Source organism: Notamacropus eugenii, chromosome 7, assembly GCF_028372415.1.
Source record: "Notamacropus eugenii isolate mMacEug1 chromosome 7, mMacEug1.pri_v2, whole genome shotgun sequence".
NCBI classification, from domain to species: domain Eukaryota; kingdom Metazoa; phylum Chordata; class Mammalia; order Diprotodontia; family Macropodidae; genus Notamacropus; species Notamacropus eugenii.
The window spans coordinates 162,166,387-162,181,078 of NC_092878.1; the positions used below are offsets into that span (position 1 = coordinate 162,166,387).

A 14,692-nucleotide genomic window follows, 5' to 3' on the forward strand; every position below is an offset into this window, starting at 1 on the left:
GAAGTCATTATTGACACCGTAAGACGTGCGATAGATCACAGTCCAAACACCTCCAACTATCGCTGCAATGGCTGACCTCTCAATTCGGGCAACACAATCTCAGTCTTCACTTTCTTCACAATATCAAAGTCACTTGAATAATTCTCTTTATGTTTCTGCACAAGATAAGGGTTAAAGGCAATTCTCTCAGGAAATAAGTTCTCTTAGTTCTTTTTCTTGGACCCTCTTTAGCCACCACAGTGAACAGTCTCAGCCTGATGTTCCTAAAGTACAAGTGAGACTTTATCGCTCCCCTGCTCAGTAAATACTAGCACTAATCTGTTACCTTTAGGACAAAATTAAAACTCTTCTGTCTGGGACTCAGTACTGAAAGCCTTTCGCAGCCTGGCTTCAACTGACTTTTTACAGGGTAATTACGCATTCCTCATCTTGTAGTTCAGCTGAATAGCAGATGAGCTGTTTCATTGTCCCCATACATGTCTTTGCACAGGGTGGCAGCGCTGTCATCCCTCCTCACCTCTGCCTCTCAGACCACTTCAAGGCTCACTTTGTCCAGGCTGTTCCTGATTCCCCAGTTGTTAGGGCTCCTCTTTCCCTTACCCCCTATCCCTTTGTACTTGTTTTGTATTTTATCTGTGAACATGTTCTGTCCCTCCAGGAGACTGTAGACTTCTTGGAAGCAGGGATTTTCATTTGGATCCCTAGTACCTGGCACTGTGCCTACTGATTCGGGAGATATTCCTCACACTTTTACCCCATGGACTTTTTTTCCTCCTCTGCCAGTTTTCTTGTGGGATTTTCCTTTTAAGGATTTCTTTCCTTTTCTGATTTTTTGTTAGTGCTTTAATTTTATTTGGGTCGTTTCTAATTGTTTTGAACTGATGGGCTTGAGACATGCCCACTCACTCAGGCATACTGCCACGTGTCTTTCTTCCTCATCTTGGACTTGTCATGGTTCATTAAGAATTTTTAAGACTCATTGCCTTTCTGTCTAAATCTTTTACTAATTTTTCCTTTAAAAATTAGTTTCCATAACATATTACAGTGTGTCATGGAAATGCTTGTTGTATTCCATAAATTAAAAATAAAATAAAAATTTTAAAAATAGAAGCAAAGAGGGTCAAGGCCAAGAGAGGACCAAAGAGGTGCTAGGTCTCTGCTGGTTCTTGGGACTTCTTTTCGGATGTTGTAGATTTGTTCCTTGCTAGTAGACCTAGGTCTAAGTCCCACTCACAATTTTTTTCTTTTAAAAAAAAAAATGAATGTGATTCTTTTTAAAAAAAATTGTTTCAGTGCCATTAGGTGCACATGTATATTTGCTAATGGTATATACTTTCATTGTCAGGGTACTCTGAAGCAGGATATATTTTCTTTTAAAAATATTTTCCCTCAATGACATGTAAAAATAATTTGAGCACTTTTTTCCTAATTTTGAGTTTCAGATTCTCTCCCGCCCTCATTGAGAAGGCAAGCAACTTGACATAAGTTAATATGTGTAGTCATGCAAAACGCATTTTCATCTAAAGAAAAGCAACACAGAAAAAAAAAAGTCTAAGAAAAATAAAGAAAAAGTATTTTCAGTCTGTATTCAGGCTCCACCAGTTCTTTCTCTGGAGATGTACAGTACCTTTTATCATAAGTCCTTCAGAATTGTCTTGAATCACTGTATAGCTGAGAGTAGCTAAGTTATTCACAGTAGATCATCATACAATATCATGAGGTTGTATAGCACAGAGCCTGGTACATATAGCAGGTGTTTAATAAAACACTTGCTGACTTGTTCCTCTATCACAATCTGGTTTTTACGAGCAAGACATCAACAAGTTAACCCACAAGTATGGATTAACTGTCTACCCTATACTAGACACTATGCTAGGTACTGGGGATACAAGACAAAAATGAACGGTCTCGTCATACCTTATCAGGGGAGATGCCATGTATATAACCAGGTACATATGCAAATTATGTTCTACCTTATTCCACTAGCACTAGTAATATCACTATTACAGCACTAGGATCCCCTAGGGCAGAAAGATGGCACAATAGATAGAGTGCCAGGTCTGCAGTCAGTGACTGATCTTCCTGAGTTCAAATTTGGACTCAGACACTTATTAGCTGTGTGACTCTAGGCAAGTCACTTCCCCTATTTGCCTCAATTTTCTCATCTGTAACATGAACTGAAGAAGGAAATAATCAACCACTTCAGTATCTTGCCAAGAAAGTGCCAAATATGGTAACAAAGAGTTGGACACAACCGAAGTGACTGAACAACAAATTTGTGTCTTTGCACACAAATGCTAACCAGCTTTCCCAAATTTCTACTAGAATTCTGATAAAATTTTCAAAATATTTGACTTTTTATTTTTCATAAAAGATTCTATGGGTAATGTGTGATGGTTATTGGGAAGTGATTGTGGTGTTAAAAAAAGACAACTAAATGAATCGATGAAACATTTATAAAAATTCAGCTTCTCTGCTTTTTCTCCTTTCCTAAATATGTATTACTTTAGGATTACCCATTCTCCCTCCACCTTATTCTTTCTTGTGTGTGTGGCTTTAAAAAATGTTTATCAAATGTAACATGGCGCTAACGAAATCACCCTGCTCATCTGTCTACTGCAGACTTCCCTTCTCTTCTTGTGTTTTTAATGTATTCCTGATGTTTTTCTCTTTGTGCCATCTGTCCACAAAGTCTCAACTCCCTTCCCCCATAAGCTCTCCTTTCTAACAAATAAGCAAAATCCAGCAAAATGAATGCACACATCGGCTCAGTCTGAAGACGTGCTCTTTCTTCTGAATCTCCAGTTAATTATCTCTTTGCCAAGTGGGAAGCTTGAGTCATCATCCAACTTCTGACATTGAGATTGGTCATTGCATGGAGAAAGTTTTCCTTTATTATAGTCACTGGACAAAATTGTTCTTCTGGTTCTGTTGACTTTATATCAGCGAATTAATGCTTTTTTCATCATTTCTTGTAGTATGGTAATATTACATTACCTTCACATCCCATAATCCATTCATCCCTTCCCCAACTGATGAGTAATCACCTTATATCCAATTAGCACAAAAGTGCTGTCATTTTAAACAAACAAACAAACATATTATTTCCCCTCTCTCTTTGTCTCTTAGGGGTCTATGCTGTACCCAGCAGTGGTATCGCTGTGCCAGAGTATATGCAATTTTGGGTAACCTCTTGAGTACTGTTCCAAATTGTCTTATGGAATGGTTAAACCAATTCACAGTCCCATCAGCAATGCCCATTAGCATGCCTTCCAACAACTGCCATTTTCCTTTTTGGTCATCCTTGCCAATCTGATAGGTTTGAGGGTAAAACCACAGAGTTGTTTTTAATTTTCATTTCTCTTAGTAGAGATTTCACTTCTTCACTCAAAACAGAATACTTTCCTCTACTTATTATTATATTACATTATCTTGGTTTTATATTTTAAGTTTACGTGTTTTTGAGGGGATCACACTCATTGATCAGCATGCAGAGATAGATATTGAAAAGAGACAATGTGCTGGGATGAGAGGTGAAAAGGAAAGTGGGTTGGACTGCTTTTGGGACATTTCAGAAGCCCAAACCTCTCCTTGAAATGAGGCTGTGCTCTATAACACTAGTATTTTTCCGCTGATGTTATATGGCTATATACAAGTAGGTACATGGGGTACATGTGAGCTGGCTGGAACATATTACTAGTGAGAAATTATGCAGAAGTAAGTAATGTAAAGGATGTCATCGGGGAATTTACAGCTAGAGAAATCAATGTGCTGGTTGCATGGCAAGAGTGAGGGATACTGGCTGAACAAACAGCCTGCATCCTTCCCTGCTATCTGTATGATATGAAGAGAACGCAAAGGAGGCTTCCAGCACCATGAAGGCAATAGCCCTGCTGAAGATATCCATTGGCACATATATTTATCTAGTCTCAAGTCATCCCCTCTGATGAGGAATGAAGGAAGGAGCCTATTGGAGGCACGAGGGATGGCGGAGTAAAGCCACAATGAGAGAAGTCGCACTGGGAAGAGGGGAGGGCAGAGTGGTTCTGTTTTCCTGGAGTACGTAGTCAATGAAGGGGAAAGGCAGAAAATACAGCAGACAGTGCTACATTTAGTAGCTACAAGTGACTTTATGGCTGAGTTTAGAAGCTGAACTGATTATCTGGGGCATAAAGAATTAGGAAAACATGTTCCTTAAGGGTCAAGATGGAGAAAAAACAAGCTACAAAAGAAAACAAAGATACAGATATGAAGACTGAGACAATCACACACTGGCAATAAGTTATCATGGCTTTTTATTACAACTGTAACAAACAACATTTTAATGCTATGCAATCAGATCACAGTTTCTTAAACTATATACATACTGAAATTTATACAAGTCTACACATTACCAAGGGGGATAAAAGCCATCACCAACCAAAAAGAAAGTCAAATTATCAGCAAGATTTGAAAAAAAAGTTACTGCTAATTAGTCACAAAAATTCACAGTTAATCTGAAAATATTTTAAGGATGCAGGAATCATATTGCACATAATACAATTATAAATGTTTACCAAAAGATTTACATATTCAATCTATTTTTTTCACAAAATTTACATCATCATGCAATACTTCACTGTATACAGAATGGTGGTGCTACCACAATAAACAGATAAACTCACAAACTGAACATAGCAGCCAAAACCCCTTTAAAATAATCTTTAATTATACAGAAAATAATTTTACTATACAACAAAACCCTTCAGTGTAGTAAACTTAACGGACACAAAGTTCTAGCTTGTTCACAGGCAGTTACGCTTCAGTGTTCTTCCTTGTCTTTTCCTTTCCTTTCTTTCTCATCTTGCAGTGAGGTACCGAGCTTTTTGATGAGGACTGAGAGAACTTTATCCAGAGGGTCCATGACTCCTCTCTGAAGCCATTTAGGAATAGTGGTTCTAGCATGATGAAAGCCCAACTTTTGAAGTATATAATCAACACCTACTGGGTCAATTTTTCTTCCAGTCCAGGAAATTAACCTTAAAAAGAAAAAAAGTTTGGAGTGAAGCCTCCCACAGAATTAGAATCTTGAATACAGGTTCAAAGCCATCTTTCTACTCACACAAACTAGCACGCACAAATTAGTAACCACGTAACATGATGAGCTACCTGGGCCACAGTCTTCTATCTACTTGGCTCAGAGTACATAAAAGCTGCATGTGTTTGAAGCCAAATGAGATGAAATGCATCTCTACAGGTTCTCAAGAAAGTTCAAATAAGAGGCACATTTTCCCTTTTTGCTAATTCACTGACAGGTTTTGCTAAAAGCTGTTTTAGTTCTGGGGCACATACTAACTGGAATGTCTCAAAGAGCAATAAAAAAAAATCTGTTTAGTTTTAAAGAATCCCTTGAAAGATTTTAGAAACAGCAGGCATGGTGGAGAGGACAATGGGTTTGGAGACAGAAGCGCTGGGTTCAAATCCTGACTTTGCTGCTTCAGGCTCTTGGGCAAGTCACTTCCATTTTTAGTGCCTCAGTTTCCTTATCTGTATAAACAGAAGAAAGAAACTAGACAATCTCTAAGGACCTTTTAGCTCTAAATCCACAGGGTTGTTACTGCTGTGAGCATCCTGTGAGATGAAGCATGTTAAAAGCTGAGGAAAGAAATGCCTTCCTTTATTACGACTCCTCCTAATATTCCAAGTTCCAGACCTTTGGGCCCAATGACAACTAAATGGAAAATTACATTATTTGTATCTTTATTTTATGTGTAATCTAAAGAAGTCTCACGGCATTTTTCTTTACGCCTACTTGCGTTTACAAAACAGATTTTCCTAAAGAGTTTCCAGCATCATCCAAATGACTTAAATATTTTAAAACTTTCAAACAATTCTACAGAAAGGACTCCAATTTCGCCCTGCCCAGAGTAAGGGTATTTTGCTGATTTGCTGAATGAAAACCTCCTCCTGCCAAAGCAGTTACTAGCTCTTGTCTCCACAGAAGTCATTACATATAAGACATTTGGTCATTTTGCTACACTATTCTTGGTGCGATGACACTTGGCCTTTATAAAAAGTTGTATGTTTTCTTTTAGCTCGGGGTGGTGGGAACACATAGAATAAAGCACACTTCACTTGGACTCTGGAGAGCCAAGAAAGGCCATGTGGTGTTTACAATCCAGTCCTAGGTTGAGAATCACAGGACCCAATTCCCTAATTTTAAAAGATGACCAAATTCAGGCCCAGAGTGGTGCAGACTTGTCCAAGGTCACACGTGTGGAAAGGAGCAAAGCCAGAATTTGAACCCAGGTTCCCCAGAGTCATTTGTACTGGACCATGCTGCTTTGACACCCAAGAGGCCACACGTTAAAAACCCCCCTCAACAAGCAGTGGCTTCAGACAGATAAGTGCCGCTGAACAAGCTACACTCCACAAATACTGTTTCTGCAATAAGCCACTCTGAACAACGCTGGCCCAGCACTCCAGGGTCACTGGACTACAAAGGACGACCCACCGTAACGTAGGTTCCAGATGCCAGGTGTTGCACATAAAATCTCTCCAGTCTACAGTTGTGTACGTGATGCTTTCTTCTCTATCCTTCTCAGAGGAAGTGTCGTCATGAATGATGACTGGACTTCTCTGTCCTGGTCGAGTGGACAACAGTCGAGGTGGGAAAATAGCTGGAGTAAAAAAGAAGGTAATCTGTGAATCTCAGAAAGTCATTTGATGTAAACAGGAGTTGGAATGAGGAAATTATGCACATTTTTTCAAGTCAAAGGGGGATCAAAAGATGAGAAAACAAAAGACCAACCCCTACAAATTCAGGTCATTTTGACGGACAAGGTAACAGCCACCTACTAATGCCTTAAATACTTATTTACCCTTGATCTTATCTACATTCCGATCTGTGCTTCTTTTAAGAACTGGCTAAAGACTCACTCTACCATCGTTTTCAAAGTTACAAGGGAAGTGGTTGCTGTGTTTTGTCTCTCATTCTCGAAGAGGACCATGACACCAAGATGGTAGGGTTTGCAGTTGACTTGGATCTGAGTGAGGGAGGGCTGACGTGAAGTCCATTACCCTACAGAGGGAGGCAAAGGCCCTCAAGGTCTTTTTCCTCCAACACCAATTAGGAAGAAGGCACCACAATTCCTTTCTGGGTAACATCTTTACAAATGAAATAGTTCTATAAAAAATAGTGCTCTTAGAACTTCACGTAAAGAATATCAGAAGAATTTGTTTGACTGTTGTCTAAGCCAAACTTTCAAAATGATCCTCTCCAAGGGAATGACATTTACATAGGACAGTTTCATAAGCACCCGGCCCCAAAGTCACGTCGTAGGATGCTGATAAGATAACAGGTTAACAGCAGGACAGAATGCCTGGAGGTAGATTCACTGTATATACTCAAGGGAAGTATTCATTTATACCTGATGTTTTCTTGAGCATTCTATTCATTTAGTTCTTAGACTATATTGTCATTTTATGAAAAGTAAAACTCCCTCCTAAAAACACCTAGGGCAAAATCGATTTTAAGCACTGGTTACTGTGAACTGGTAGAGACAATAACAAAGAAATATTAAATCCACAAATAGGTTTAGTAAAGTCCACTGTCACTCTAAAAGTCAAACAAGAATCTGAAAGTTTTTCAAGACTGGGTGAGAAAATTATAAAATAAAACTAAAAGAGAAAACGACTGAAAAGGTGAAATTTAAGCATGGCTTGCATATGGTTGAGAAGGATTTCTACACATTGTGAATGTGTCAGAAGCCTGTCCTGGGGCTCCATCACTTCCTCCCAAGGCTAGCTCAGTCTCAGAGGTGTCTCCAAGTCCTCCTTTCTAGCCCAAGGAGCTTGCGCGGTGATGAAAGACCAAGTCCACACCGTTACATGCCAGCCTTCAAATGTGTCCTGAGCTCAGCTGCCTTCCAGCAGACTTCTTCCCCAAGTCAAATTTGTCAGAAAAATATTTGTGAAAGGATGACACGACAAATAGAGAATCTGTCCTTTAGTGATGGTCTTTTTTCATGCCCTGGAAAATACAGCTATAGAAAGCACTGTTTTTCTAATTCACAGTAAATAAAACTTGAATATTTATGTCAGGCGGATCTTCAAGTCACAATCCTTTCGTCTGAAATTGAAAAAAAATCTTTCTACCCATGAATTTCTGGCTACATTTTTGTTAGATTTGGAAAAACAGTAAAAGAAATGCTCTTACCCAGTAGCTCGAGAAATATGAGGAGGTGGATTCTTCTTTTTTTCTTTAAAGATTTTTAGAAAAATTTTGGTATTTTATTTTGTCCCAATTACATGTAAAAGCAATTTTTAACCTTCATTTTTCATTCTGAGTTCCCAGTTTTCTCCTACAATCCCCCCCATCATTGAGAAAGTAAGCAATTATATAAAGGTTATATATATGCAGTCACGCACAATATATTTCCATATTAGTCATGTTATGAAAGGAAACAGAAAGAACCCAAGAGAAATAAAGTGAAAAAATATGGTTTGATCTTCATTCAGTTTCTATCAGTTCTTTCTCTGGGGGTGGATGGCATTTTTCATCACAGGTCCTTTAGAACTGTCTTGGATCTTTGTATTGCTGGGAATAAACAGCTGAGTCATTCACAGCTGATCACTGTACAACAGTGCTATCACTTGTGTACAACATTCTCCTGGGTTCTGTTCACTTCACTTTGTGTTGTCCTTCATAATCACACACAACTTGTTCAGCCATTCCCAACTGACGGACATCACCTCACTTGCCAATTCTTTTCCACCACAAAAAAGACCACATTTCTGTACGTATAGTTGTCCTCCCTTGTCTCATCTCTTTGGGATCAGCCCCAGCAGTCACACTGATGGACCAAAGGGCATGCGTACTTTTCCGGCCCTTTGGCCATAGTTCTAAATTGTCTGTCCATTTTACTGCAGAGCGCCCTTCCAGAGGACCAGTCACTGTGACCATGTGGACCCCTGGGAATGCTCTGGTTAGGCCTCTCACACTGCCCCTAGGTCTCAGCTCGAAGTTTTGTTGTGTTGTGTTACAACATTTTGCTTTTTCAAGGTCCCACGCCTGAACCTTTCCAACTCTTTCCTTCCCTGGCCCCCTCTGAGTATCCGCCCAATGTTCTCCTTCTACTTCCTCCTCAATCCCTTGTCCTTCTCTCTTTTCCAGATGCTCACTCTCAGCTCAGCAGAGTTCATCAGTTCTAGTCTCAATGTGGCTTAGAACGCATCAGTGACAGAAGTTAAGATCAGGAAGAGGGCACCAGTCGTCTCCTAGCTCAGCTCCTCCGTATTTCATCTAATTCCCAACAAGTGGAAATCCAGAGAGCCGTGGAGGTTCTCTGAAAGGGAGACCTTACTTACTACCACCAGAAATGCCGCTTCTACTCTTGGATATCTCTAATCAGGAAGAAATTTGTCTTTACGTCAAGCTGAATTCTGCCTTGATGAAACTTCTCCCTATAGTTCCTGGTTCTGCTTCTTGGCCCTCTCCAAGGGCCAAGCAGAACAAATCTGAGCCTCCACACAAGGCTGTGCACCAAATCCTACAGTCAGTCATCATGCCCCCTCTATGTCTGCTTTTCTCCAGGACAGACACTACCAGTTCCTCCAGCTGGTCTCCCCATCCAGTGTGACCTCAAGTTCTTCCTACAGCTCAAACTCAGAACTGAACCTACTACTCCAGATGTGACCTGAAAAGGGCAGACTTGTATTGTGTACACACTTACATGTGGCCTCTTTCTTTTAATTCCTATTCACACTGTAAGATCGTTTTATGTTTTTGCTTCCCTGATATCTCAATCAACAAGTGTTTGGTTTTTTTTTTTAACGCCTACCAAGTGCCAGCCCCTGAAGAGTCAAATACAATGAAATGATGAAACGATCCCTACCCTCAAGGAGCTCATGTTCTAAAATGACACATATGTCATAAAAACATTTTCACTGAATGTTCAAAAGCGAATACTCTGCCTACCTTTTTCTTTTTCTTTAAGGTAAGCTGACACTAAGTCATGAAGAAACATAATTAGCTCAGCATCCATAGTCACACAAATGTGGTCAGTGAATTCTGTTACCACACTGCATTCCACTTTGGGCTTGATGTTGGTGTCTGGAAATCAGAAAAAAATTTTTTAGTGAAACAATTTTAATTTAATAGAGTTCCTTATCTTTCCCAGAGTAAGACACATGTACATGTACATACATACATACAGAAGTAATTAATTTTACATTTAGCTTATGAGAATTAGTGTCAGTATTTATTATCCTGATCATTATAGTGATACACATCTATATACATCTCTGTATGTGTGTGTGTGTATACACACACATACCTAATATACCTACATGTACGAGTATACACATGCAAATATAAACTACCTCTATTTTTACATCTAACTGAATATGAAAATAAAACTCGTTTGAGTTTCCCTAAAATCCAACTTTTAATTGTAAAAATCACTACAACTCTGTGCTCAACACAAAGTACACCAGGAGAGTGGCACGTAGCTTCCTTAAGACATGTCCTATTTGCTTGATAGTAGCTTAATTCTGGTAGAAAACAGGATTTTAAGGGATAAAAATTGTTTAACAATAATTATAAATTCTGAAATAGTCACTGAAAACACTGTGGCTCTCAACCCTTGACAATATTTGTTAAGTGAATGCTCAATATCTGACCAGATAAATACGTTTTTTCAACAGAAAAATCCATCTTATCAAAAGGACAGTTAATCAATATGACTGAATGAGGATGGCATTCCTTGCCTCTGGACTAGCAGGCCCAGGACTGGCTGTGTTCTCCTAAAAGCAGCACCCTAATTATTGCAGATGAATGATTCCATGCCAGCAGAAAGGCACCCACCCTGCAAGGAAGGCTCCTGCGGCTCCTGGACGTGAATGGATTTGAAGTCCAGCTGCATTCGTGGCAGGGCAAAGATGGTCTCTGTCTCATGGTTGTAACTAGAGCCTCCCCTGAATCCACTCAACAAACTTGAACTCTTTACAGTCGTACTGCTCTCTGTGTTGTTAGCATCAACGTTTCGAAGCAGGTTTAACTCTATATGGGTAAAAGGAAAAATGGTATTTAATCAATATTCATGTGAAGAGCCAAACTTCAATGAGCCTTCTGGAATGTAACGTAGTGAAGACAGATGAGCTTGCTCAAATTAGAAAAATTAAATGAATGACTTTTAGAAAAACTCTAAAAACAGATTAGAGTGACAGCACTGTGCGATGAGGCCTAGATCAGCACCAATGTGAAGCTGACAAAATGACCCTAGGTCACTCCATCCATTTTTCCAACTACATTTCTCTAACTTCCAAAGAGAGAACCTCACAATATTAAAGCTGCATCTTAGAGCTTATTAGATTGTGAAATGACAGCTTCAGCTTAGGGAAGCATCTCCGAAGTCTCCTTAGAACTCTGGGCAACTTTGCCCAACCCAAGCCTCAGGGGCCGTCCTGCATGTTCTGGGGTTTTTATACCGTAATGGATGGATCAGGTTGTCCCTGCTGCTGCCAGTAGGAATGCCTGCCTCTATCCTCTTCCCACTGACCACGAGCAAACCCCATAACCTCTCTAAGCCTCAGCTTCCCTCTGGGCAAGAAGGAAACAACACTTGCACAGCCCACCTTGTGAGACGTTAGGGAGCTTTTTTAATGAATCTTCAAATGCTATGTAACTGGACTGTCAAGCATATCAAAGCAAAATGAGTTTTTAAAATTGAAAAAACAATGATGTTTCCTCTTACCAATGTTTGCACTCTGAGACACAATAAGCTGGGTCCCAGCGAGAAGCTGCCCTGAGTGACTAACCTTCGTTCCTGGTGGCCGTGACATAATTGAACCACTCTTTCACGCTGGCCACTCCATGGGGGGGATTTTCATGGCGCCGTCTTGTGATCTTGGTTATTGTTGCCATAGGACTCTCTAACGCACCACAAGGTTTGGTGACCATGGTGTTGTGACCTAGATGGAAATCCAACGTCTGGACAACGTATGTCGAATGATCACTTGAACCTGACCCAAAGGGGAAAAGAAAAACGTATTAAAGATGACATTTTTACTACTATGTAAATCTGTATCTATTTTTATTTAACTTTTCTGTTTTTTCTAACCAGGTAAACACATTCAGAAATTACTGCAATAGCCAGAGGTGGGTAGGCCTCACTCAGGGACTAAGATCAGAGGACTAGAGGTCTCCTCCCCCTGTCACTGGCTCAGGGCAATGACTATTGGCAAAGCACTCAGTCCTTGTGCGTACTAACCAATGATGCTAAGGAGTCAGCAGGAACCGAATTCCTGATACCTGCTCCCTTTTAAGTCTAAATATGGGGAGGGGAGAGGACAAGATCTGAATCTTGGCCCCTCACGGAGACTGGAGGTCTGTATTTCCCAAAGGTGCTCTTAGCTGCCTGTTCCTTCCTGTATAGACAGATCAAGAGGATCCATCTGATCCCTGATTCTGCCAAGGTCTGAGAAGGTAGGAGCTCCTGAGCCAGAGGGAGGCCCTGCTACTACCATCACGGCCCCAGACTTGCCTACTCCTTGTCTTTCTATGAAACCACAGAAGGCCAGTCACAGCCCCAGATGGTGCTTGTGGCCACCATTCCTGCCCCAAAGACAGTAATGCTGAGGGGCCAGAGCATGATGGGGCTGCATCTAGCCAGTCATGGCCCAGGATGAGGGAGCTCCTTCACACAACACCTCCTTCCAAATTATCAATTCTCTGTTCCTCTGGTCTGCTCACCTGACACTTCCTGTTCAATAACCTGTAAACCGCCCCCTCTTGCTCCCCCTTGTCTCTGGGATTCAAGGTCACCATTTATGGAGGTGGAAATCCTTTTCGCCGGTCCTCTGAGCCCTGCCCTGCTCTTCACACTCACTCATCCCAAGGCCTGTCTTCCCCTACACCTGCCTCTTCCCTGTCCTCATGAAAGCCCTGTAGCTGTGACCAGTTCTGGTGGCTGCTACATACTGAGCCCCTGATGCCTTGGGGCTGGAGGGTCTTTGCTCCTCACTACCACTATATCCCAACCTTGGCCCTGAGCAAGTTGTCAAGGCAACAAACATTTATCAAAGCCCCTACTGTGTGCCATGCCCTGTGCTGAGGATACAAAAAAAGGCAGAAACAGTCCCTAACCTCTAGGAACTCACAGTCAAAAGGAGAAGATAACAGGGAGGCAGGAGCCCTGCAAGGGTGGGGAGAGGCTCCTGAATAGGTGGGATTTTAGCTGGGGCTAGGAGGAAGCCAGCAGCAGAGCAGAGGAGGGAGAGCCTTCCAGCCATGGGGCATGGGCAGAGAAAATGCCTGGAGCTGAGAGATGAAGGGCCTTGTGTGAGGAATTGCAAGAAGGCCCGAGTCACTGGATCACTGAGTCATAGCAGGTGGTGGGAAGGAGAGTACAAAGGAGCAAAGGGGCAAAGAAGAGGAGGATTTACTATTTGATCTTTTAGGTGACAGGCAGCCACTAGGATGTCCATTCTCCATAATCCTGCCTAGACAGCTGTTTTCCTTTTGTTAAAGATTCAGGACCTGGTGGGCAGTTTTTCTCTCCTACCACCTCTACCCTCTCACACTTGAGACTTTACCATTAATCGAGATGTTCCCTGGAACATCCTGGCCCTCCATGTCATCATCCTTCCTAGCTTTCATCACCTCGATCTCACTTCTTTCTCAGCCATCCAAAAGAACAGGGATGCCTCAGAACTAGAACTCTGAACCCTTGCACCTCTAGCTCCAAATCTTTCCCCTGGTCAGGCTCTCCCATCCTTCTGATCGTTCCTCCTTCAGCGGAACCTACATGGCCTCCCACCTTCCCAGTGCACTGTGCTGGAGGCCCCATGCCACAACTGGGAATCACAATGGGACAAAGTATTTGCTTATGATAAACCTTGGCAAAAGCTGATTCAGAAAAGAACCACAGAAGTGAGGGCCCTGCAGGGCTAACCATGGCAATAGGAACTTCAGCTTCTGGGATTTCTTCATATGGTTGGTCAGAAAGAGGCCCATTAAACGTGTGCATGCTCTTTAAACTGACCTCCAGCATTTGGTTTGCCCGTGATCAGGGACAAGACGACAGAGGTATCACTTCAGCGAGATGTGGTCTGAAGTATTGTAAGAACAGTCCAAGACAAAGAACAATTACTCTGTTTTTGTAACTTCAGAAGACACACAAGAATCGATACTAATGCTTACCATCCTCCCAGATCTTCTGTGCTTCTGTCCAAAATGCAATGTTTGGTTCTTCTAAATGAAAAAGAGCCCAGGATTTTGAGCGGAAATTAGGCCCATGGAAACAAGCGAGTGTCATGTGATTTCCGTGGAGGCTCATGGAGCCTCCAAACTGCATCCCATCTTCTGGTAATGGGATCTGAAACAAGGATATGTGGCATCCCGAGACAACCTTCAAAACTCCAGGCCAGTGGCGGTGATGAGCAGCGTCCAACACTGCAAGAGAATGGCAGGCCATTAATACCGAAGCGCCCTCTCCTCTGAGCACCAACAGTAGCAACCTTGCTGTTTGGTGTTTGGCTGACCCTGAACGGGATGGGGTACATGAGACAACAAATGATATAATGAGCTTGAATGCCATCCTCCACTGCCTGGGGGTGTTTAGGGAAAAAGATGCCAGCACGTGAAGTCAAGGAAATGCATGCAAGCAAAGGGAGAAGAGGGCTCTGAGAAGGGTTGATGTGGACGCCATCT

At 41.6% G+C, this 14,692-nt stretch overlaps 1 protein-coding gene across 10 annotated transcripts in view; it reads right to left on the bottom strand.

Moving 5' to 3' along the window:
• Positions 1 to 4,278: 4,278 nt before the first annotated feature.
• The window catches only part of BLTP1 (bridge-like lipid transfer protein family member 1), a 206,545-nt gene continuing 196,131 nt past the window's right edge, over positions 4,279 to 14,692 (bottom strand). For all 10 annotated transcript variants that reach the window (XM_072625207.1, XM_072625201.1, XM_072625203.1 and 7 more), the window contains 6 exons: positions 14,183 to 14,434; positions 11,800 to 12,003; positions 10,847 to 11,041; positions 9,959 to 10,093; positions 6,494 to 6,659; positions 4,279 to 5,018 (listed from right to left, as the gene is read on the bottom strand). In XM_072625207.1, the coding sequence (XP_072481308.1) occupies positions 4,802 to 5,018; positions 6,494 to 6,659; positions 9,959 to 10,093; positions 10,847 to 11,041; positions 11,800 to 12,003; positions 14,183 to 14,434 (1,169 nt within the window). In that variant the 3' untranslated portion in view covers positions 4,279 to 4,801. The remainder of the gene's footprint in view (positions 5,019 to 6,493; positions 6,660 to 9,958; positions 10,094 to 10,846; positions 11,042 to 11,799; positions 12,004 to 14,182; positions 14,435 to 14,692) is intronic.